Source organism: Oculina patagonica, chromosome 8 (genome assembly GCF_052425735.1).
Source record: "Oculina patagonica isolate OP01 chromosome 8, crgOcupat, whole genome shotgun sequence".
NCBI lineage: Eukaryota > Metazoa > Cnidaria > Anthozoa > Scleractinia > Oculinidae > Oculina > Oculina patagonica.
Window position 1 is genome coordinate 28253149 of NC_135765.1, and position 25654 is coordinate 28278802.

The 25654-nt window shown below is 39.2% G+C and overlaps 4 protein-coding genes and 2 non-coding genes across 6 annotated transcripts in view; 3 read left to right on the forward strand and 3 right to left on the reverse strand.

Moving 5' to 3' along the window:
- LOC144662316 (uncharacterized) overlaps positions 1–4253 on the reverse strand; it is a 4946-nt gene extending 693 nt beyond the window's left edge. The window contains exons 1-3 of the mRNA XM_078523103.1: positions 3038–4253; positions 965–1514; positions 223–367 (exon numbers count right to left, since the gene is read on the reverse strand). Of these exons, the coding sequence (XP_078379229.1) occupies positions 223–367; positions 965–1514; positions 3038–4041 (1699 nt within the window). The 5' untranslated portion in view covers positions 4042–4253. The remainder of the gene's footprint in view (positions 1–222; positions 368–964; positions 1515–3037) is intronic.
- The window catches only part of LOC144662320 (uncharacterized), a 62177-nt gene that overhangs the window by 20191 nt on the left and 16332 nt on the right, over positions 1–25654 (reverse strand). The gene's annotated exons all lie outside the window — the stretch shown is intronic.
- Trnat-cgu (transfer RNA threonine (anticodon CGU)) lies at positions 5000–5071 on the forward strand. Its single transcript has one exon. It is a non-coding gene; the product is annotated as a tRNA-Thr (tRNA).
- Positions 6304–21488, forward strand: LOC144662315 (endothelin-converting enzyme homolog). The gene is made up of 17 exons (XM_078523102.1): positions 6304–7185; positions 8916–8969; positions 9938–10054; positions 10183–10254; positions 11231–11358; positions 12374–12596; positions 13351–13449; positions 14446–14523; positions 14848–14951; positions 15419–15477; positions 15976–16030; positions 16554–16621; positions 16765–16901; positions 17401–17466; positions 18335–18430; positions 19953–20029; positions 20190–21488. Exons 1-17 carry the CDS (start codon positions 6493–6495, stop codon positions 20287–20289), a joined length of 2226 nt encoding a protein of 741 aa, XP_078379228.1. The 5' UTR covers positions 6304–6492; the 3' UTR covers positions 20290–21488.
- Trnad-guc (transfer RNA aspartic acid (anticodon GUC)) lies at positions 14599–14670 on the forward strand. The gene has a single exon. It is a non-coding gene; the product is annotated as a tRNA-Asp (tRNA).
- LOC144663833 (octopamine receptor beta-2R-like) lies at positions 23202–24197 on the reverse strand. The gene is made up of 2 exons (XM_078524895.1): positions 23550–24197; positions 23202–23506 (listed from the first exon to the last, which is right to left on the reverse strand). Exons 1-2 carry the CDS (start codon positions 24178–24180, stop codon positions 23229–23231), a joined length of 909 nt encoding a protein of 302 aa, XP_078381021.1. The 5' UTR covers positions 24181–24197; the 3' UTR covers positions 23202–23228.

Genomic DNA, 25654 nt, shown 5'->3' on the forward strand with positions numbered 1-25654 from the left:
TCTAACTTGCTAGATGTTCTAGAATCGACCCAAAAATTCCACAGTGTTGACGTTGCGCGATTTTAAATTTCACGCGCAAGTAACAACGAAAATGAAAATTCGAAAACAGTAGTATAAAACAATCTTACATCTACCGAAATTATTATTTCGCCTTTATTTGCGAAAAAGTCAAAATCGAGAACGTTTGGTACAGCAAAACATTCTTGTTGTTCTATAACTTACCTCCAATCCGTTCCCAGTCTTTCTTAAACATGCCAATCATTTGGTAACCATGGTTATGCCACGAACCCTGCGGTTTCTCCGGGTACGCCCCACAGCCTAAGGCATAAAAGAAAGGCGCAAAAGTCATCTTTCCTTCTACACAGTGCTGAAAATTAGACAAACAAACTACATAAGAATCAATTGAGATAGCCTGCGAACGTGAGCCTGCAGGCTAATTGACAGTGGTTCGAACTCTCAGCCCTTGCTTGGATAAGAACGTCTTTGATATTTCAAGTTTGACCTTTCTGCAGTCCCCAACAATTAATTTTTGTTAAGAGGTGTGACCTCAAAGACCTTATGTGACACAAGGCACAAAGAGGACTAACTTATTGACTGACTGACTGACTGACTGACTGACTGTCTGTCTGATTTCTTTTTTTTTTTCTGACTGACTGACTGACTGACTGACTGACTGACTATCTGTAACTGATTGACTGACTGTCTGACTGACTGTCTGACTGACTGACTGACTGACTGACTGACTGACTGACTGACTGACTGACTGACTGACTAACTGACTGACTGAGTGTGACTGATTGACTGACTGACTGACTGACAGACAAGGAATACGGGCACTTGGAGCAAATGCAGGCTGAATTTTTCATTTATATTTTTGTCAAAATGTCAGAAAAGCAGCAAACTAGTCTTTATCACCCGAAACACGCTAGTTTTACTTAACGCCACTTAGCAAGCTAGCCCCTACCTTGCGACAGTCCTCAAATATGGAAGCTGGTAAATCCATGTGAACATCACTAGTAAGAATAATGCTTTGTGGATCCTGAACTAGTTTCACTCCAGAATTAACGGCGCGCGTCCAGGAGAACTTTTCGTCTAATTGTTTAATCTTGTACTTCTGTAACGAGGTACCTTGCAGAATCCGTTCAATATCCAGACCGGTTTTTCCAGAGTGTACAATCACCAAGTGAAAATCTACTTCAAGACTATCCTCAAAAATGCGTTCAATTTTTTCTATAAAACGATGCAGCCGCTGACCTTCATGATCGACGGCGATGATCAAATGAACAGGAACTTCTTTTCTCCAACCCAGGCCCTTCGGATAACAGAGCTGCGCGGCCTTTTTTGTCACGCTTTGTTCTTGTTGGTCTCTCTGAAGGTAAACGTACTCCGCAACTCTCTCTGTGTAGTCTAAAGCATCGCAGCCTAATTCGACCCCAAGAAAGTAGAGAACGGAATTGTTTTCTTCTTCTGTTGGGACACGTTCCAGGTTGAGGAGTCTCGCAACGGTGTATTTTCTGGAAAAATGGAAAGACGGTTAAGTTAAAGCTCCGTGAGAATCTATTTTTCCCATCGCAGCACAATAGTAAAGTTTACTTTAGGTGGATTTTTTGGTATTTTTTTTTTTAATTTTTTTTTTTTTTTTTTTTTTTTGAAGTCGTAAGAGTCGTAAGTAGAGCGCTTTCGTCCTAGTGAAAATTAAAAATCGAAGTCGTTAGCCGGGAGTCATAAGCTCGACAGAATCGCAGTCGGTTAAATCAGAACGTTTCCATTTTCATTTAATTCCGCTTATGACTCTGTCGCTTATGACTCTGTGTCTCTGTCGCTTATGATCCAGTATAAACTTGATTGACGGAGTCGCAGGCAGATGTGGAAGAACAAGCCAATCACAATGCTAGCTCTCAGGCCCACCGAGTGCTTCCTTTTTGCTTGCGACTCCGACAATCTAGTTTTCGCTGGATCACAGCGACAAAAACATAAGCGAAATCGGAAATTCTGTTTACAACTCCGTCGGTTTGATTTTCACTAGAACGAAGTGCTGTGCGCTTCTGATTGGGACTCCGACTCCTTCCTTTTAATTTTGCTGTGTTACCGAATAACAATTTTTAGATTTTTCTTTCTAATTTGTAATTCTGTCATGTAAATAGTCACTGAAAAGCCCCAAGGGGAGTATCTTTTAAAGCATCATCATCATCATCATCATCATCATCATCATCATCTTTATCAACAAACCAGCCTTAAGAATTATTTTACTAACTAGTGGTAACCACAGGTTAGAAAGTGCGGGCCTCGATGCAGTTAAGAGAAGGTACTGGGAGGGAAGTGTTTTTAAATCACTGGACAAAAGAAAATTATTCCGAGTAAGGTCGAGTAACGCGTTAAGTCACGAATGTTTTTTATCGTTTCCTATTGCCGCGAACCAATCAGAGTTGTTTTTTTGATTGACAGTTTTGCGAAGTGTAGTCGAGCACGCGGTGTGAATTGAGATGTGATTTTCCTCCGTCGGCAAACTCGCTTTGTTGTCAGTGTTATAAGGAATTTCTCGAGAATAACCGTTGTTGGAATCATTCGCTTTGCCGTAGTTTATCTGTGATACAATCACAGCAGATCTTCTCAAAAGCAACACCTATAAGACAACGTCTGCAAAACGTAATGTCTGCAAGACAGAAGCCTCGATCTAATGTGACAAACTGTTGATTTTTCGCATTCTTAATGCTTTTGGAAACAAGATTTTTCTCTTCCGGTGTTACGACAAACTGTCGTGATTAACACATTTTTGCATTCCGATCGTTCTTAGTGGAAGAACAAAATTTTCAACTTCCGGTTTGCAGATAGCCTTTATAAACGTGGCGCGCACGCGTAATACGCAATCCGCTGGTCACTGTGAAGATTAGGGTTGCGGGCCTCTCTTGGGCCCGCAAGGATTATAAATCTAATTATAAATTCAACTAGACACAAAGCGAACTCATACAAGTAACTTTGAGCTTAGAAGTCATCTGGTTAGTAATTCTGTTAATGAAGTAAAATTAAAAAAACTTACTTAGGAAAAATCTTTTCAAGTCCTGCCATGAATAGATCTACCACTTCCTTCGCTTCTGTATTTTTTCTCCAGTCCTTGTCGGTTTCGCTGGCTACCATGGTTACTTCCTTGATGGCCTTGTAGCTATGAAAACGAGGTACATCCGGTTTAGTTGAGGCCGGAAGTGTGTAGCTGCACACGGGAAGCGTGCGATCTACCGTGCTGTCCGTGAGGAACGTGACGAGATACGGCTTCGTGACACTTGATTGGCTTTCCGATTCAACTTTCGAAATAGCAGTTTGTGACACTAATTGTAAGTTTGTAAAATGCGAAATATACTCCGAGGTGATGACCTCCAAAAAATGCTTTCCTGGTCGAATCCAGTGCAGTTCTACAAAACCAGTATCTGTCCCTTGCAGGTGAATTATTTCCATTGGATACTTATTTCCCTTTTCGAGCAGGAAATCTTCAGATATTTGAGAATTGAAGCGGATTTCCCCGACAGGAGCGCGTCCACTCTTTTCCCGCGAAGCTACGCTCGCCGCGAGTTTCAAACTCGTCAAACTACCATTCGCACCAAACCAAAACTCTGACCCGTCGTCAGAATACAGGACAAACTTGTAATAACCGGTTTCAGGTGGGTGCAAAAAGCCGTAGATACGCTGGCCGTGGTTGCTTTTGTTTAACCCAGCGCGCGTTTGAGAAATAAAATACGACTCGTCGAAAAACCGTGGGAAGAAGGGAGATTTGAACAAATGCGACAACTTACCGCCACAGATGCCTGACCAAACTTGAACCGCCAATTTTCCGTGACTGTACGCCGGATCATTTTGCAGTGGTAAAGGTGTTTTTGAAGCTTCTTGCGTCGGCTTCCATTCGAAACTGTTTGATTCGTTCACATTGCGATTTTCCGTCAGCCGGTTGTAAATCAACACCAATGCTAGGATTGAGAGAACGCTTGCGCCCGTATCCAAAACTCGGAGCAAAGTCCTGATTTTTAAAGACCTCATTGTTTCTTGCTTCATTTAAAATACAAGACCGCTAAGATTTCGACCAATTTGCAAATGACGAGAAATGTGAGTTACTTGACCTCCTTGCTTCTGCTCAATGAAGAAATCGTCTTCTTTGTCAATTCTCTGCCGATGTCTGCGAAAATAAAAGCACCTTTAAATAACGTGTTTCTTCAGATCTCGGCTAGTTGAATAATTATTCCACGGTACAATTGATAATAATGCGGCATTTTACACCACGGTGTTGAGAAAATTTTACATGTATTGATGTGTTTCGTTTTCATGGAAACGAAACATTTTCAGAAAAAATGAGCAAGCGCTTTATTCAAACATTTATCTTTAGCAAACAAAAAATGAAAAGAATACTCACTATGAAATCAGCATTCAAATGAAAAACAATATCTTGTCAAAAACAAGCCATTGGAGTTGAAAAAAAAAACAAAAAATAGTTTTCGATCTACATTATTTTTTTGGCGATAAAATGCTTCGAACGGTTATCCTTTTTAATTTAGCGACACTTAAGATACGAGAATATTTCGCCACTGGTTTTAGTCCAGAGAAAGTGAAGAATGCTATCATTTTAGATCATTTCAATGTGTAAATTGAAGGGAAGAAAGGGGGAAGGAAGGAAGAAAGAATTGATTAATTTTACTCGATGACTTTCTTACAAATTAAACAATTAAACATGAGTTTGTCCATTTAAATAAAAGCTATTGAGCAGTAGTTTCATGTGGTACTGTTTTTTTTATGCCGAACAAGGTGGTCCTATTTTTAAAACCCTCGTGTGTGACTATTAAATGAAAACTATTGAGCAGTTCTTTCATGCGATTCTGTTTGTTAATAATATTTTGCAAATTAATTTTGGGATATTTTTGTCAGTTTTCATCTTAGCACACTCGGAAGTGAATCAATTATGTAGCACCTGGCAACTAAACCAACTTTATTATAATTTTCGCTCTCTCGTTATCAGGAAGCCTTGTTAGCTCAGTGGTAGAGCACTGGTCTCGTAAACCAGGGGTCGGGAGTTCAACCCTCCCACAAGGCTGAGTTCGCACCTTTTTACAGGGCTAGTCTAAAATTCTATTCACTTTGTTTTCTTTTTCACTCATTCCGACCCACCTGCTGTCAAAGCACTATATTTCCACTGTAGTTTAAAAATAGACTGTATTTAGAAAAAAAAAACTTTTTTTCCGAGTTAAGCTTGTTAACATCTCTCTCATTTTTCTATATCAAGCTTGATATATACCACTCATTTTTTTTTTCAGACTGTATTTTGTACTTAGAAAACATTGAAGATTTCCCTCAAAAAATGTCAAAATTAAAACCCCAAAACAATTTTTTTATTTCTCTACAGTAAAGTGGTCACTTTGTCAACTGAAGAAGCGATTTATTAACTCAAAATAATGATTTATAAAAGTAGAAATACCCAAAGTATGGAAAGCGCCTTTTTTCGGTAAAGCTTATAGTTTTGCTTCCCGGACCGCCTTTTTTCGTTTTTGCGTATGCCATTTTCGTAACCCAGGGTTTTTTTTTAAGAAAACTCACATTTTTGCATAAGTCCTTTGTAACCGCACTGAGTAATTTTTCTCATTTGCTTTTATTGCTGGAAACAAATATTGTTTCATCTTGCAAATAACTTCCCGCATTTTAAAACTCGAGCTTATCTTCGCCTCTACTAAAAATTTCACTTAATAATGAAGTGTTAAATACTTCTTCATAGCACATTTTAGAACATTTGGCTGAGTTGTCCCGTTCATAAGAACTGTCAGATATAAATCCCCCGGGTTATAAATAACCCCCTGGTTGTCATCCCCCATCAAAACGTCTTACGAAGTGCTCGTGTACACAGGCAATTTTTATGGCGCAACTCAATGCATTTTTTGTCGCGCTTAAGTTGCATGAAGTCTCCTGTGATTTCGCAGCGATGAAATCGCCATGAAACCGCCGCGAGTTTGCACGCGTGTAAATAAGCGGCGATATCGCAGGAGTTTCGAATTTGTTTAACACTTGATGCAACTTCGGCGCGACAAAAATTACATTGAGTTGCGCAACAAAAATCGCCTGTGTAAACGGGCGCCTTTACTGAGTTATCTTAATTTTTAATTTGATCGTACGACAACGGCTAAAACTTTTCTTCAAACCTTTTCTAGTTTTAACATGTCTTTGAGCAACCCACGCGTGGATTCTAATTCGCCCTGATTTTTTGGCATTTTTCTTCTCGCCTCGTAGCAGGTGGCAAAAAAGAGACATTCACTTCCGAAACAGGTACCGGTCATATTCCGTAATCACTTGAACAACCTCTCTCAGTCAAGAAAGATCACAGAGCAGATATTTACACCAAAAAGTCACAAGTTCAGCGAATGTAACTTTGATTCTTCTCCGCGTAAAAGATTTAACGACAAAGCTCTTGACATGACCGTGAAATAACAACTTTTCTTACACACTGGTAAACGTTCTTACGCCGATATGGAAAGAGGAAATTTGATCAAAGATGGAATTGTCGCGATCACTGGACATAACAGTTTAAAGGTTTTCGTTTTAAATCTCGTGTTCCTCGTTTTAGTTTCATGTGCTAGTTTGCCTGTAGATAACCCGCCTGTTCGAAGCGCACCACCATTACAAGTGAATCCAGCGAAGCCAATTACTTCAAATGATAACAAGCAAACTATCTGCCAGTCAGATAATTGTAAAAAGATTTCAAAGTTAATACAAGAAGTTCGCAACAATACGGTGGACCCGTGCGATAATTTTTATGAATATGCGTGTGGCCAGTGGATAAAGAACAACCCGGTACCTAAAGGCCATTTACAATTCTCTAGGATAACACAGTTATCGAAAAACAATGAGAGGATTATGAAGGAAACATTGGCTGAGGACCGACCGGGCGATACCGAAACGCTAATGAAAGTTAAGAACTTTTATCGCTCATGTTTGAACTTGAAACAGATTGATGGTCTCGGAAACGAGCCACTTTTGAATTATATTCATAGTTTGGGATCTTGGTCTCTAGCCAATGAATGGAACGCTAAAGAGTGGAGCTTCTTCGACGTGTTAGCTGATCTGCAGAAGAAGTACCCAGTGGAAGTGTTCTTTAGTGTGAATGTGATCCAGGATCCTGTCAAGCATCATGGTACCACTGAGAAAAAATATGTTATACTTGTGAGTATATATACACTCGGCGTATCCAATCAAACGTTCCGTAATCAAACCCAATCGAACACCAATCGTTCGATTGGGATCGGTAATCGAACATAATCGAACTCACAATAAAATTTGGTCAATCGAACAAAATCGAACGTTCGATTACCGAACAGTGGACAATCGAACAAAATCGAACGTTCGATTACCGAACAGTCGACAATCGAACAAAATCGACTGTTCGATAACCGAACAGTCGACAATCGTACTCAATTGAACGTTCGATAACTAACTCCTGTTTGTTTATATTGCGGACATCTGGACGGTGCACCGTCCCCCTTATTAGTCCTGCGTGATTTGCAGATTCCAGAAAAATAGAGTCGGATTGAATTCGATTGTGTTCGATTGGTTCGAAGATCGAACTCACAGCAAAATAGATGTTCGATTTTGTTCGATTACCGAACCTCTTCGAACGATTGGTGTTCGATTGGGTTCGATTGATTTTATGTTCGATTTTGTTCGATTGGATACGCCGGGATATGCAGTCGAAGCCCACTCCAAATGATGTTAAGCTTTATGTGGTCGTTTATGAGAGGTGGTCGGGAGGCGCGGTTGCCTGATGGTTAGCGCGCTGGACTCCTGATCGAGCGGTCTGGGTTCGAGCCCTGGCCGGAACAATGCGTTGTGTTCTTGGGCAAAACATTCTCCTCTCAAAGTGCTTCTCTCCACCCAGGTGTATAAATGAGTACCGGCGAATTTACCACTGATGGTAACCCTGCGATGGAATTAGGCTTTTATAGATTGTGCTAGCATAATTTTTGGCATAATTGGAGCTAAAAAGCATAATTTGTGAAACGAGCACTGCCACGGCATAATTAGCAATTTTTAGCACTTTTTGGAGCATAAATTCATAAAATGTAGTAAATATGGTGTACTTTCTACAGAAATAAATGAAATTTAGGTAGTTTGTTTGTTTTTAGCTATACAATTGTGATTGTTAAGTCGTTGGAGGCATTTTACAAACGGTTTAGAGATGCGAGCAGCTAATTTGGACAGCTGACGGCCGTGATAAACTGCCATAAACACAAATAAATTTACAACAACAGTTTATTTAAAAAACATCATAATTTGGTGTCGTTATTGCGCACCTCTATGTATAGAATCTACGTCATTTTGTGAGCATAATTTCGGAAATCAGAAGCATAATTTGGGAATTCTGGCATAATTTTTGCATAATTTGGCAACATTTTGAGCACTTCTAGTAGCATAATATGCCACTTTTAGGAGCACAATCTATAAAAGCCTAGATGGACTTGCATCCCATCAAGGGAGGAGTAGAAATCCTCCTGGCCGCTTAATGCTACAGAAAGAAGGTGGTGGCTTACCGGACGGGAGGGAGGGTTCAAATCTAAAGTCGCAGCCTGTAGTCATTTCAGAGGTTTATCCCTGCACAGATACCGTAAAATTCCAAACCTATGCCCGTTCCGTTTATAAACCCCTATAGTACGTGAAAGTTAAACTTGTTTTGTATTTTATGTTGTTAGAGAATGCTAATGTTCAAACATCATTTCTATGATGTGATCTTTGTCTCAAAGAAAGACAAGGGATGCTTGCGCTTACTTCTTCTGCACATCTCATCTGCACCTTAAGAATCTGATCGGCTTATCTTAGTGATATTAACATTATCATTATGTGGATGAATGACGTAAGCATGACATCAACAAGGTTTTTTTTTTCCTGTTTCCTTTCAGATCGATCAAGCGACATTGAACCTTCCCCAAATCATTTATTTCACCAGCAGAAAGGTAAAAGTTGAGACAAAGTTGCTTTTAAGTGCAGAAACGTCTTTTTTGAGAGATGATAATCTAGAAATCTAATCTGACTCTTAGTATTTTTGTGAGCAGAAGTACTGACGTACTCCAGGTCTTAAAATAACTGAGAGTTGAAACTTGATAACTCGAACCCTCAATACCTCGAACCTCCCGCTAACTCGAACCTGTTTCAATTCCCCTCCAGGTTGTTTTCTTACTAATTTTACCCTCGATAACTCGAACTCTTGATATCTCGAACCTTTATAGGGGTTGAACCCAGGCGCGCGAAGAGAGAGTCCAGGATAACTTGCATGCGCATTCGCCAGTCTTTCCCCCAAAATTGGGGGGAAAACCATATTTGGCAGCACTTTTGAAATCGCGCGCACACGGATGACGAGTTCAACTACGCGAACGTGTAACTAAAACAGGATCACCGGAATAACTTTTAAAAAGCCTAACTTTCCAGTCATGTCTACTAAAAGCTAACGGCCAAAACACAAATCGCCATCCGTCAACTATTCCTTGTATTTTGTAGCTGTTTGTAAATTGGTTTGATGCAATTTAGCACAGTTTTTTCTTGCATTTATTCGCGCGCTCGGTCGCGTAGTTGAGTTCGTCATTTGAGCGAGCATTTTTAACCTAGCGCGGGCGTCCCAAGAAAGTGACGCCACACTTCTCGCTTCTGATTGGTCCGTTGTGAGCATGCGCATGCAAGTAATCCTGGACTCTCTCTTCGCGCGCCTGGGTTTAACCCCTATAAAGGGCGCGGAAGAGAGAGTTTAGGGACTGGACTAGGTGTTATCGGGATTTAACTGTAGTAAGAAAGCAACCTGGAGGGGAATTGGAACAGATTCAAGGTAACGGTAGGTTCGAGTTATTGAGGGTTCAAGTTATCGAAATTCAACTGTGTACATACGGAAAATGCGTATAGAAAAGCATTATTATTATCATTATCTTCTCAGATTCTAAGGCAAGTGTGGCAATACATGTCAATCATTACAAGCCTCGCAGGGGTTGACAACAAAGACGCTAAACAAGCAATGAAAGAATTACTTCTTTTTGAGGGTAATCTTGCTTTGGTAAGTAAAACTTAAAAGAATGCCGTCCATCCTTTATCCTTTAAGACGGACTTTAGAATCACATTTATTGTATTTTACAGTAAAATTGAATACCTTCCTGTATTCAACTGATTCTCTTTTGTTTTCAGTATTGGGTTCCAAAAGTGTCTAAAAAGTACGTGCGTATTCCGATCGGCAAGCTAGCAGATGCTCTTCCAGACGTAAGCCTTTCAAATGTCTATTATTTCTTAATCTGCTAAGCCCTTAGCACACATTACAGGCCTATAATACCAGTTACTAAGGGTGCAAAGTGGCCTAATTATTAGGGCGTTGGACTCCGGATCGAGCGGTCCAGGTTTGAAACTTAGCCTGGATCGTTGTGTTGTGTTCTTGAGTAAGGCAGTTTACTCTCACATCGCCTTTCCACCCAGAAAGCTCCAGGAGAACAAGTGATATCCGTCAACCGTTAGGGCAACTTGACAAATGCTTGTGGGGAGGGGGGAGGGGGGCAACATGCGAAGCCCTAGCATTTCTTTAATTTACAAGGGAGTAACAACACTATTATTCATTTTATGCTTGAGAAACCGGAATAAGCTCCGGCAGTGTAAGCCACTTCGGTCCAAGCGCAACCCGGGCTCATGCTTTACTCGTGAAAGAAAAGTTACTTCCCAATAAAGGAAATTAACGCGAAAGAGGGGGTAACATTTCAAAATGAAGGAAATTAACGCGCCGTTTAACAACAGGAACAAGTTTATTTGAACACTTGTAGGCGTACTATGTACGCGTTTGTGGTACTTTTCCCACTTCGAGCGTTCTCTGCAGTATCAGGGATAGCGGCAGATTTCCACCCTGATAAAATAATGCTTTTTCCTTGGAGTTAAGAACGTCTGGACTGTTACGAGAAATTGGGGCCAAAATAATGGAAATTAAGGTCATGGAAATTAACGCTCTACTTAATTAACGGTGCGGAAATTAAAGTTAACAAAAATTAACGCGAATGTTTGGAATTCGCGTTAATTTCATGACGCGTTAATTTCTTATAATAAGGTAGCTAAGAAGTTTAGTGAGCAAGCTAAAAAGAATGTCATTAAATTAAATTTTATTGATTATTCTTACGACTCTTTCATCGACTACTAAATTAGCTTACACCAAGGTGCATATAGCCACTGTAACATTATCGATAATTTTTTTTGTTAGTTTCCTTGGCTGGAGCATTTACGGAAGGTTCTGTCGAAGCCAGATCTTTCAAAAGATGACATGGTGGTAGTACTAGCAAATGATTATTTACAAAATATGTTGGATCTACTGCGCAAGACGGACAAGAAGTAAGTTGAAAACCCGAGCCGTACGCGGGGGTTTCATCAGACATTCGAGGGAGCGAAATGATATGCCATGATTTTTATTAGTTTATAAAGACATAGAAAGTGAGGGTTATTTCCTATTACCAGTTTCACTTCAAAAACTCAAGAGCCTAAAAACATATGGAAACTACGGATAATGGTCCAATTTTGTTAAAAATCACTATGCAAGTGTACTGAAGCGATAAACAAGTGATATTTGTATGATATACCATCAGAAACTTTAGATCTCAACTTGAAAAATCAGGCAGATTTTTTCAAGTTTTGTCCTTGAATTGTGGACTGGAAAACACCTAAAAATTATTATGGCTCCCTTCTTTCTTCAACAACAATTTACTTTATATCTCCATCTTAATGTACAAGGTACATTTCATATATGAGAAGACCTGTTCGCCGATTTTAGTACTTTTTACTGAAAAGCATTAAAATCTCCGTGACAGTGTCTCTTTAAACACTCTGGCAAATCACAAAGGACACAGACAATCTAGTGAAGCAATGAAAAATCGAAGCAAATGCACTAGAGCGGTTTTCACTTGAGTGTCGAAAGTAAATTGCGTTTGCTTTGGTTTTGCATTACTACGCTTAGTGATTGGCTTAAAAATCTCGCACCACTTTCTCAGCCAATCAGGAGTAAAACCAAAACCAATCGTGACTAGCTCGCGCACGTTTTCCCGCGCTTCGTGCCAGCTACATGTATTGGTTCACTGGATTGTCTGTGTCCTTTGTGATTGGCCAGAGTAATTACTTTGGTTTTGGTTTTACGACACTGAATTGAAAACTGCTCTAAGCCGGCACAAAGCGCGGAAAACCGTGCGCGATCGAATCACGATTGGTTTTGATTTTACTTCTGATTGGCTGAGAAAGTGGCACGAGTTTTTTTTAAGCCAATCACTAAGCGTAGTAATGCAAAGCCAAAGCAAACGAGAATAACTTTCGACACTCAAGTGAGAACTGCTCTGAGTAAATGGTATCTTGTCTTTAGGATCTTATCCACGTATATGGTGTGGCGTTCAATTAAAGACCAGGTACCTCTTCTCTCTTACAAATTCCGCGCGGTACATCAAGAATTCAAGAAACGACTTCTTGGAAGTAAAACAAAGAAGAGCAGAGAAGATGTATGTTTTAGCTACACCAACAACGTTCTAGGTCCAATGCTTGGCGCACTGTTCATCAGAAATGCATTCGGTCCGGATAGCAAAGAAAAGGTAGAAAATCCACCTGTTCGGCTTCTCATCCTTATTGTGTCACTAAATTATAACTTCATATGATGAATTTTTTTTTTGTGAAAATGAATATTTTTAAAACAATAAGACACTTCACTGCTTCTATTGATAGAAACCGAGAGCGAACCGTTTAATTGTTTTAACATAACACAGAGAACGATCTGAAAGGGGAGGGGGCTAATCTATGCGAAGAAAACGCCTTAACCTACTTTTGAAACGGTGCAGGCTACAAGCTTCACTTGAAAAACAGACCCTGGTAAGCTATTCAGGTCACGAACAATTCTGATAAAAAACGAGAACTTAAAAAGGTTACTTTTAGCGGTCTTAGCAAATAATTTATAACGTTGATAAGCGCGGGTAGAGCTACACTTGGAAATCTCAAAAAAGACGTCAAAGTTTGGTCAAATTTTTTAGAGTAAAGAGTAGATGAGGTTACTGATGTATAAAGCCTGGTTTTCACTAGCGACGCAAACACAAACGCAAGCACAAGCGCAATCACGCAAAAAGGAAAAAAATTTTATCCTTGTTCTTGTGCTTGCCGCAAGCACAAGCGAAAGCATCAAAATGCAATGCGCTTATGCTTTTGCTTGAGTCAAAGCCGTTTTCACAATGAAATAAGAGTTCTTATCCTTGAGCTTGTGCTTGCGTCGCTAGTGAAAACCAGGCTTAAGAGATTTCGAATAGCTTTCTTCGCATCCTCTATTGTCAATGTAACTACTCAGAGTTTCTTTTCAAGGTTGAAGTCATGATGGAAGGCATCATTCGGGCATTTAAGGACCGTGTGGCGGGGGTGGGCTGGATCGACGAGCAGACAGTCCAAGCCGTAAAAGAAAAAGTAAGCAAAGACAATGTTGTTTGATTAAAATGTTGCATTGGTACGAAGATGAAGAAGTCATAAACGCTACCATTTGTCGGGTCAATTTATCGGTCGTGCATGTGACAAATCGGGAAGCGAGTCGGCGCGTGTGAATTGCGATACAATAGGCGCGCGACTCCAATACGACAAGTCGGTAGGCCTGTCACGATTGTGCTCGGCAACTTTTGAGCAACTTTTGGCGTTTGGAGCAACTTTTTGCGGTTTTAGCAACCTCAGCAAGTTTTGCTCTTTTTAAGCAATTTTTGAGCAATTTAGATGTTTCAGGGGTCAGAGCACAAATCAAGAACGAAAACGTTAACGATTTCATAGAAAACACGCAAATTTCTTGAATGTTTACAAACCTTTAGAACACATGACCTGTTTCTTGACAACGTTACTTTTTGGTTTTGTTAGACTTAAAAGTATCCTAAAATTTCGTCCATATTTTCAAGCAAAGTTTCAAGCTATATTTTCTTGACCGAGATAACGTATGTATAAAAAAATCTCAAGAAATTTAAGTAGCAACTTTTTGGATTTTTAGCAATTTTTTAGCAAGCTCCTGGCATTCTAGTGAGCAACTTTTCAGCATTTTACGAGCACCGGGACAGGCCTACAAGTTGGCCGATGCCGAAAAATCTGTGACCGCTCCACATATTTTTGTCGCTTGTTGGGGCCGATTTTAAGAAAGATAAAAGCAACTCGCAGAAGAATTGCCGTAAAAACAAATTATACCTGCAGTGTTTTGACTGAAAACAAACTAACTAATCTATTACCTACCAATTTGTTTTGACTAAAAAAGATTTGATTACAAAAAATACATGTGCAGTGCTTGTACATATAACAATACGCTTTCCGATTTATCTTGGCTGACAAATCGGGCCGACAACATGTAACGCATAAATTAGCCCTAAACGACAAACACTTCGTCGGTTATTCTCGTTTTGTTTATTTGTTTGTTCGTTTATATTTTCTCAGGCCGATGCAGCTGTTTATAAAGTAGGATATCCCGAATACTTGTGGAACGAGAAGGCATTCGCCGACAGATATGAAATGGTAGGTAATTGTTTCACTTTATTCTTCCAATAAAACGAGTTAACTTGTTTTATTTGCCTTTCACAATCACCGCATTCCTCGGTAGTATAGTGGTGAGTATCCCCGCCTGTCACGCGGGAGACCGGGGTTCGATTCCCCGCCGGGGAGGTCAATACTTTTTTCCCTTTTTTTTTCCCCTTTTTTTTACATTGTAGAAACAGTGTTACCGTTTGAGATTTTTTTACGGAAAATACTTTTTTCAAAACATAAAGGCGATTTTCCATTCAAATTTTTCCCGGATCTATTTGTATAATTTGCGATTTAATTTATACGACTTTTTTTCAGCTAAACATCACACAAAACCGATGGTTTGAGAACGTGCTCAGTACAGACAGGTTTTCTAACTACCAAACTTATCACAAATGGGGGAACCCAGTTGACAGGCACCAGTAAGTCAATCAATCAATTGAAAACTTATTTAATTTCGAATCGAAAAAAAAAAATAGCCAGAATACTGTTAATATCTCCGAATAAAAATAATATACAAATAAAATACAAATAAAATAACAATTATTAGCAAGCCAGATGATAGAAAGTTAGTAAGGCAGAAATGGTAACATACTTACTAACTGTTCCTGCAATTGTCAGCAACAGTGTGACTTCGGTTAAATTCACCAGAGGTGTTGCTAAGTAGCAGACGCTTTGATCGAGCAATGGTTAGGTAATAGCCTAAGGATTGCTCACTCTTCATATACTTATACAAAGATTCTCAATTTCTCTGACTTTTCTCCTCTTCCTAAAGGAGAATGGAAGTAAAAAAGCTAAATGCGACGTAAAATAGGGCCGGATTATTTTGAAACTGAAAATTCTGTGAGTTGTTTGAAATTAATTTTTTTTCCTTTGACTATGATTACAGGTGGATCACTGTCCCACAGTTGGTGAACGCATTTTACGTCATAACCAAGAATGAAATAGGTAGGTACATTTTACCCGCGAACCTTTATTTGGTAAATCATTATATGGTTGCTTAAGATTATTCATATGCTTCCGCCAATCAAAACGTTTCATAAATATGTAAATAAAAAGTGGGGCGAACATTTCATGTGTTTGTTAAATCGGAACGGGCTAAATGAAGTTTTGTGTTGAATTCATCACGTTTATCATGGTTCATAGGGCGGATTACACGGGAATTGGTTTTGCATTACTACGCTTAGTAATTGGCTAAAAAAACTCGCGCCACTTTCTCAGCCAATCAGAAGTAAAACCAAAACCAATTGTGATTCGCTCGCGCACGTTTTCCCGCGTTTCGTGCCGGCTACATGTATTTGCTTCGAGTTTTGATTGGCTAACTGGATTTTCTGTGTCCTTTGTGATTGGCCAGAGTGATTACCTTGGTTTTGGTGTTACGACACTCAGTTGAAAAGTGCTCTATGTCTTCAACTGATAAATCTTTGCTTTTTTCTATCTCCATAGTGGTTCCAGCTGGAATTCTGCAGGAACCATTCTTTTACCCTAACGACTTGCCAAGGTAACCTATGAAAGTGATTTACCAATTTACCGCCAACTTGATTAGATGATGATGATGATGATGACGATGATGATGATGAAGCTTTTGTCCACTTACAGATAATATACATACATGTAAAAATAATAACCACAGTGATGGACTAGAAAAAAAAGTAAAATTTAGATTTTTTTAAAAAATACGAAACGTCTTCAGTCTATTTTGAAAATAGATAAGGATCCAGAGGATTTAATTTCCTTTGGAAGAAAGTTCAGTAGAGTTCCGGGGCATAAAATGAGGAAGAACATTGGCCATACATTGCCAGGTATACACTGAAGGAATATGAAGGAGATACATATCGGATGAACGTGTAGGTTATGAACAGGTCAGTTGAAGGAAACCTCAAAATAAATAGCTCCTCTTATTTTGAGGTTTCCTTCAATTTGAAAGTAATCAGAAAAATAACTAAAATATCGTGGCATTGCTCCTTCAACGTCGCACTTAAAACGTCGCACTCAATGTCAAATCACGTGTTTCCTCGTTTCAGGTCTTTGAGTTATGGCGCCATTGGTCACGTGCTCGGTCACGAGCTTACGCACGGTTTTGATACGACAGGTGAGAGTTTTCACGTGATAACAGCCGTGCGCCCTTAATCTTCTGCAATATGCTATACTTCTCAGTATCCATTTACATCTGCACTTTTATTGCATTTTTATACTAATAAAGGAGAACAAAACCATTTCTTTTATCTTTGCCAGGACGAAAATTCGATAAGAACGGTGAGATAATCGAGAAAAGAACTCGTTGGAGTGAACCTGCCATCAAGATGTTTCAAGAGAAAGCAAAGTGTTTAGTGGAGCAATTTTCTAAATACAAAGTTCTCAATAAATTTCACGTAAGTAAGAAACAAGACTATTACTCTTTTCTTGTAAGTCCTTTTAGCAGGTGTACTAAGGCAGTACCCGAACGCTTAACATTGTCACGTGACCGTACAACCATGTGGTTCGTTAGAGATGTTTATCAAACCTCTGACCTGACAATAACTGCGGGCTCGTTTAAATGTCGAGGAAGAAAGACGACCCAAAATGGTTTATAAAGCCAATCAGAAAATTGCGTTAGAACGTGGTTATGCGTTGTAAATTGCTGCACAACCTTACTTGGGGGGGGGGGCAAACTTCTATAAGTACAAATTAATTCGGTGGTGATTTTTTATATGATTTTTTTTTCATTGTTTATCATGCATGAATGCTTTTGACAATCGACCCAGATCAACGGCCTTCAAACGCTGGAAGAAAACGTGGCGGACGGAGGAGGCCTGAATCTAGCATACCATGTAAGATATATCACGTGATAGACTGTGCCTGTTTATACTTTTGCTCTTATTTAAAAAACAGATAAGTGGAGAGAAAACCCTTGGTGAAAACATTGCTGACTTGGGAGGAGTCAATCTGGCTTACCACGTAAGAATAAGAATAAAATAAAAAATAAGGGCAACTTTATTAGAGGGTTATTAGAAATAAATAACTGGAATAATTTACTAATTGGAACACTATTTATGGCTAACTAAACTAACTAACTAACTATGGCTAAACTAAATTAACTTATATAACTCATTAATTTCTAAGTTAATTGTCAAAGTTTTCCATCCTAAATTCCAACGTCGAGAAAACCCTTAGAACAAGGGAATAAGCTAGAGTTCTTGTTCACTTGACCAGCGGCTGTCCACATAACCAGACTTGGCTTTATATAAGATATTTTTAAAAAAATATCACACTCGGACTCGCTTCATTCTTCCCCCCTCCTCTATAGCTATTGGTCGCTTTGAACCTTTCTTTCTGTAATTAACACTAATAAAGCGTTTCCTCAATGAATTCTATCAGATGTCAATTGTCTTCTTATCTGAAGCTAACAAATTAGCTTTCAGATTATTTTAAGTTATTATTCTTATGATAGTTCAGTCCCCGGGGATCACCCATATGAAAGAACGGGGATGCTCGTACGGAAATTTAGAATTAAACCTCTAAGCTCTTTAAAAGATTTCTTAGTGGTCCTAGTCCAGTCCCTGAACTCTCGCTACCGCGCCCTATATATTGGTTGAATGAACCCAGGTGCACCTAGGTTAAACCCCTAATCCCCTATACAGGGTGCGGAAGGGAGAGTTCAGGGACTGGACTAAAGTATATCCCGGTTATATTCACATTGTAAATCAGTCGACGTGCATAATATTTCAGTTATAGACTTCTGAGATCGGATATAATTTAAAAGCCAAACTTAGCTGTACTGTTCTGTATTTCTCATAGTTTGACATGGTTTGTATTAATTTCCCAGGCTTATAATTCGTTTATCGAGAAGAACGGGCCAGAGCAAGTCTTACCAGAGCTAGGCATGACAAGTAAAGAACTTTTCTTCATTGGATACGCTCAGGTAAACAACAGATCAATTTTATTATTCAGCGCGCTGTATTCCGGATCGAACGGTCCGGGTTCGAGTCCTGGCAGAGGTCGCTGTGTTGTATTCTTGGGCAAGACACTTTACTCTCATAGTGCCTCTCTCCACCCAGGTGTATAAATGGGTGCCGGCGAAATATCCAGGGAGGAGTAGAAATACTCCTAGCGGCTTAAGGTCGCGGGGGACACCTTAGGCTCATCATTATGCATTTATTTAAAGCGTATGCACGAAGTGCAACGACTGACATCGACGACTTTACGAGATATTCATGACTGGATAAAAATATGGGTGCGTGCGCGTGATTTTTTTTAAGAAAAAAAAATCCTGTTTCTTTGATATTTTAACCAATTTAAAACGACACTTGGCATTATACGTTTATATAGATTGCAGGAAGTCTATGAGCTTATTTTTATTCAACTTTGAATGTTTCTGCAACTCAGAGTAATCACAATAATATTCGGCATAAACAATCGTGTCCTTCATAAAAACGCATTGTTCTCACCATAAAAGCGTGGAATATAATTACCATAATTACATCTCTCCTTTGGAAACTGATCGTGTTTTGATCGGGACACCTTCGGAAATCTCAAAGTTTGGACTTTTCCGACAATTTTGTGGCAGAGAATACAGCGCGGATACAGACCTTCATGACGTGCCGCTGCAGATAGTTAAACTATGGATATTGTAGTGTGTCATAACAGAGGCGGAATTTTGAAAGAGCGCTTTTAGAAAAAGGTAGAAGGCATTAAATTAAAATTTGCGCATTTAAACCGACATAACTTGCTGGCAAATTTTAAATTAAAAAATCCGCTTTTGTTATGACACTCTAGAGATATTGACTGATTAGTTTTTGACAAGATCACAGTGTGCTGTCTCCTACTCGTTCCGCAAACTCTGCCACAAAATCATGTTCTTCCCAATTTGGCACTAACGTGGCTATTACATCGCCGTTAAGTACAATCTACCAAATAAAAGAGGACATACATAAGCTTTTATCATTTCTTTATGTCTCTGTAAAATTTGAGCTTAATCGCACCCATAACAGCCGAGAAATAAGCGTTTTAAAAGATGCAGGTCAAGCAAAATTTCGCTTCATGAATTTATTCATGCTGTAGGTATCCCCCGCGACCTTAATGCTACTAAAACCGGCATAAGCTTAGGCAGTATGGGCCCCTTAGCTCGAGGCTTACTTTTTTTCTTTTCACTGCGTTTTACCAGATAACCAGAGCATGCAATGCGCTATGTGTTTTGCTTGTTTGTTTTTGCATCTTTGCCAACTGAATTATATCATAATTTGGTGAACTTGCATTCTAATACAATTCATTTTACTTTGCGTCGTGATTTGACCCTGTACTACAATAGATAGCAAAAGAATTTAAACTCTGACACAAACTTCTCCATAGTTTTCTAAAGATCTTTACAGAAAACTTTCTGGCGTTTACAAATTAACCAAACATTAACACAAATCATACAATTCTTTGTTATGTTTCACTTGTAGAAAGAGTGTACGCGCACCACCCCTGCTGCGGAATTCTTGTCAGTGACAGAGGATGTCCACGCCCTTACTAAATACAGGTACGTAAAACAAAACCGTCTGCCCTCCCTACCCTGCATGGGAGACTTGAAACTCAGTTCATTTATGTTAGAGGGCGAAAGGGTAAATTTGCTGTGTGAAGTATTTTTCTCCACTTTTTGAGGTTTCTTTAATGAAATACTGCTTTGCTTTGTTTCGCAGGGTGATTGGCACCTTGTCCAATTTTCAAGAGTTTGCCGATGTGTTCAAATGTAAAGAAGGATCGTACATGAATCCAAAGAAGAAATGCGAAGTTTGGTGAACACAAACTTCGTGAAGACCATAAGGACCAGTGGTCCAATATCAGCAAACTTATTTATTTTTTTTATGAATGTGTTGATTTTTTGTTTTGTTTCGAGCGGTTTTCGATTGAGTGTGGAATGTTATGTGTTTCCATTGGCTTTCGTTTGTTGACCCGTCTAATTGTTAACCCCCCCCCCCCCTCAAAGTACGGTAACCATTCAGAGATAACATGCTGCTTTTATAACCAATCAGGAGCAAAGAAATGGATTACACGCATTTTCCCGCGTTTGGCACTAGTTGCCTGTTTTCCCGCGCTTTTCACTGTTTCACCTGGTTGCATGCTTTCCCGCGCTTGACGTCGGTGGCATGTTTTGCTTCGAGTTCTGTTTGGTTCACTTCGTTCGCTGCATTTGTTTTAATGGGCCAGTATTGGTTACCTTGGTTTAGGTTTCGAGACAGTCCTCAGAAGTCGCTTCTGTTGTCAGTAGAAAAATATGATTTTACTCGGCTGTAAAATTCTCGAGACAATGTTCAACTTTCATTTTCTCCTCACATTTTCAATTCATTATCAAGCAGGCAATGACGAGAAAACGAAATTATTAACTACTGATGCATCTTCTAGATAAACATAAATATCAAAAGAAAGAAAGCTTTCGACTAAATTTTGTCACCGTACACCGCAACACAGTAAATTTTCATTGTATTTGCTTTTTGATTAATTCCAGCAGTTAGGCTTGATAATGAGAAGATTTCTTTCTCGGTGGGGGGTAAGAAGGTAAGGAATTGCACGAAAAATTGGTGCCTTGAAGGCTAAGAGGATTGTTACGTTTTTGGTTTCTTCTGGCATTGACCGAGAAATTCAGCTCAGTATTTTGATTCCGTTAAGAATAATAGAAACTTGTATAAAGAAAATTTTCTTCTTGTGACAATTGCGTTTTCTCGGGCTTTAGCTGTTATCAAGAGAAATTAGGGTCCCTTTTTTTTTCTCTTGCCGTTATGTGGTACATTCATCATTCTGACTCTTGCTTTGCATCGTCCAGCGCGTACGTGTTTGCTTTTATAGCATAAGTTTCCAGAGCCTTGGCAAACATTACATTCAGTTAAATTTAGCACCCCCTTGAACGTTAGCCCTTCATCGGAGCTGCATCAGAACTACTCTTGATGGCTAACATTGTAACTAAAAATTAAATAATAAAAATATAAAAAGCCCATTCTGGCCACATTGTGGCAAGTACTGTCGTCATCTGTTTATTATTGTTAAGTTTCCCTTGTCCACTTTGCCCCCTTTTATTATTGACGAGTGTTAAGAGGCCATTACTCCTACAACTGCTTTGTGTGTATTAATACAGTGTATTAATTTAACTAAGTTTCTATCGCCATTGCGTCATTAAACATGTCATTAATTAATACATAAGCTGAACTCTTTCGGGAGGGGCAAGTTTACTCATGTAACATGTTAGTGTGTGCCAGGCTAGCCAGTTCCTATTGCTCCCCGCGCCCATTTGATAGATCTCCTTTGGAGCCTAATTCTTTCCGGCATCTGAACAATCTTTCAATTATTCTCTCTTCCTGGCGCGCCAGCGATTCTTTCCGCTTGCTCGCGTCGTGATTCCCCCCCTCCCCCCTCCCCGATTTTTCCATCTTCTCTTTCCAGAAACATGCTGGAAACATGTTTCCATAATTGTTTTCTCGTTTTACCATGCTTCCATACCGCGCTGAAATACCAAATGTTTCTACTGTGTAGCAGAAGCAAATTTTGTTTTTTTGGAAAGAAAATTGACGCTGGAAACAATGATTCCCGTGTGGCAAAACTGGGAAACATTGGGGAAACATGTGCACGCTACGGGTGTTTCTGGAAACATGTTTCCTGGTTTTGCCAGGCCTTTAAAATGCGACTTACTCGATACTGATCGAAAGATTCACTGCTCTGACTGCCCACTATCTCTGAGTTTCACTATAAACTTCGGCAGGAGCCCATGCCTGACTTCGGATTCTCCGAGTTCCGAGTTAACACGGAAAGTGACGCCCAAATGGGAAAAACTCCATGATGACAGAATTTAGACTATCCATGCTTTCACAAAAGTTTAGATAAATTAAAAACTGTCGTTAAATGTGGGTTTGAAGTTTAATAAGCAGAAACGACTTCTCAAAGCAACTACACAGTGAAAACGGCGCGCAGACGGTCTTTTCGCTTTTTAAAAAATGCCTGCTCTTGCTGGTTACAACGAAGACATCCTTCATAAAAAAAACGCGCCTACAATAAGATAAAACAAGCAAAACAGCAAACTTAAACGTTTCAAAATTTATTGTCTAATAAATTTCTCCTTGAAGCTTGTTGGTTGAGCAATGAGGTATAATTTTGTAACATTGGCTCCTGTCCGCTTCATAAAGGATGTCTGCTTAAAATACAGCTTCCGCTAATACGAGTTTGACTGTCTGTGCGAACAAATACAGGCTGTGTTTCCTCATTTATCATTTAGACTCATCAAACCAAACGACTGAACAGAGCTCTTCTTTTTAAAACACGCATTTATTATCTTTTTCATTCAGAGGCAGTCAGATATTATGACAATTCGCCTTGGTCGACATGACTTTCTTTCTCTACAGTTTCATTTACATTTAAACTAATAATAAATAAAACACTTCTTAGCTAGGCGGCGAAGAAATATGTGGCGATAGAGCTTCCAGTTGAGAACGCTTCACACGCAATCATGAGCCACCTCTTTGGCGGGCTGGATTCCGAATTCTTAGCTTGGCACTGCATGCCAATCACTGGTTATATTTTAACGATAGGAGAACTTAACTAACCTAAGATGTTATTATATCTACCACATAAACACATCGAATCCTAACTCATGGACTTATTTTTTTTTAACTTTTGCAGCTTCATCTGCTTCATTTATACTTAAATTAAATAACAATTCTTGCTTCGCTCCAAAAACACCGTCTTTTTACAGTCTAGTTTTCTAGAATAAAACAATTGCCTTCATTGGCAGGTTCGATTTTGTTTCGCTGTTTTCCGATGACACAACAGTTACGTCTTTTAATTTCCTTCTTTATGTCCCTCTTGAAGAAAGCGTAAGCTACAGGGTTTATAGCGGAATTTAAGACCACAAGAGGTATTTTGACTTTCAGATCATTACATGGCTTGTGATCGCTGAAAATTAATACAAAACTGCAGCGCAAATAAAATGCATAACACAAAAGAAACAAGCCGATAACGATCGCCATCATTACTAATGATTTTGTTTAAGAATCAAGAGAAGTCTGCAATTCTCAGAATTGCAGACTTCTCTTGATTCTTAAACAAAACCTGATGGTTAAAACGAAGCTGTTTTGCCAAGGTGCGGGCAGCACGATCGTGCTTACAAACAATACGCAACATGGATGCAAAACAGAATATTAACATAGAACATGGCAGAAACTCAAAAAATATCATTGCGATACAAATAAAAATACGAAAGAGTAAAGATATTTTAAGAATAAGCCAGTTCAGTAGGAAAACCACGATAAAAGAGAATGGAACTGCCCATGCCAGGGAAACCATTTGAATGACCCGTCGCCGCTTCATAAAAGTTAAGTATGTTAAAGGTTTGACAACAGCAATGTAGCGATCGAGTACTAAACTGCATAGGTTCATCACTGACGCAAACCCAAATAGGTTCCTTATAAGAGAAATGCCATCAGATAACCGGGACTGTGAGCTGCACCCAGATGCCATTTCGCAGACGAACAATGAAGGAACAACGCTCATCCCAACACAGAAATCCGCCACTGCGAGTGAAACGATAAAGGCGTTGGTTTTGGTGCGAAGTTGGCGTTTGTTGCAAACAAGGAAGATAATAAATCCATTTCCAGTTATGGTCAGGATGGAAAGAAACCAGCCAAGAATCCAAAACCAGGTTTCCATTTTCCTGTTACTCCAGTAAAAGCACTTTTAGTTCATTGATCCTCAAGAAACTGATGTATAACATTATTTTTAAAACATCCGGTTAATTTTTGTATTAAAATTCTGTTCAGTGACACATTGAAATGATCTTTTAAAACATGTGCAGATGGTGCTTTTGGAGTTAGAATTCATAGCATTGGCGATGAAAATTTCTTATTAATCTTGAAAAATTCAGAAACATGAAACGTTTTAATGCAATGTTGAACTTGATTTCATTGGTAAACTTCTTAAAAAACAGTTTCAATACGTACAGCTGAAGACATCGGTTGGAAACTAGTTAAGTAAAAGCGCTTTGAGTTGCAACTCTTGACGGTTTTTTAAATTACAATATTTTACACCTTTGTTTCAAGCTTCTCATAAAAAAGAAGACATCATGCCTTTGAGTTTCCCATATCCCATTTTAAGAAATAAAAGGAATAAAAGTTTAAAGTAAACAGTCCAAAAAAAATACCAAGTAAAAGGCCGTTCGGCAGCGCTCGCTCACAAAGTGTACCTTACAAATAAAACGCACCTTTTTCTTTTGTACCGGTTGTTTTTTAATTATTTTGGTGTGACTTTACCTACTTACGTAACGGTAGATGTTTTTTTATGTGGATGATAAAGAAAACAACAACAACAAAAAAGAAATGTGGGGCGAAGAAGCTTCCAGCAGAAGCATAAGTCGCATAAGGTGCTTATGTGCTAGTTATGCGCTAGTGGGGACGACTGCGACATAAGCATAAGCATAAGAAGAACGCCGCAAGTTTTGATATTCTTATTCTTATGTTTATGTCGCGGCCGTCCCCACTCGCGCATAACTAGAGCTAGCAGCACCTTATACCCCACTAGCGCATAATTAGAGGCACCTTGTCCGGGCTTTATGCTTATGCTTATGTCACGGCCGTCCTCACTAGCGCATAAAAAAGCTCTTTATGCTTATTCTTGTGCTCCTGGCTTGTGCTTATCCTTGCGTCGCCAGTTTAAACGGGCCCCTTGTTTTAGTCGTTTTAGGCAACGCTTGATGAGACCCGGTTAGCGGGGTTACGTTATCCCTTATCCCAATAATTTTGAGGGCAGTTATTCTTTATCTCTAAAATTACCAAAGCTGTTTATATCCCTATTATTTTGATTTTTATTATCCCTAAAATTGAGTTGTTATCCCACATGCCTATAATTATTTGTCCTCAGGTCTGAGTGAGAGAGTGAAGCTTTGTTCCCTTGCTCGACCTGTTCTCACCTCTATGGCTCTCGCAGACACAGAGAAAATAGTCCAAATACCTATCTGTTACAAGCCTGGTCTAAATCATTCTTCGAATTGGCCTTTGAAGCGCAGTTCAGACGTTCGCCTATTAGTGAAAACTTGTCAAAATCATCGCTGAATATAAAATTAACAACTTCTTCCGGTGCGAAGACGATCAACTGAAAATGTTTTTATAGGTTGGATTCGGTTTCGACA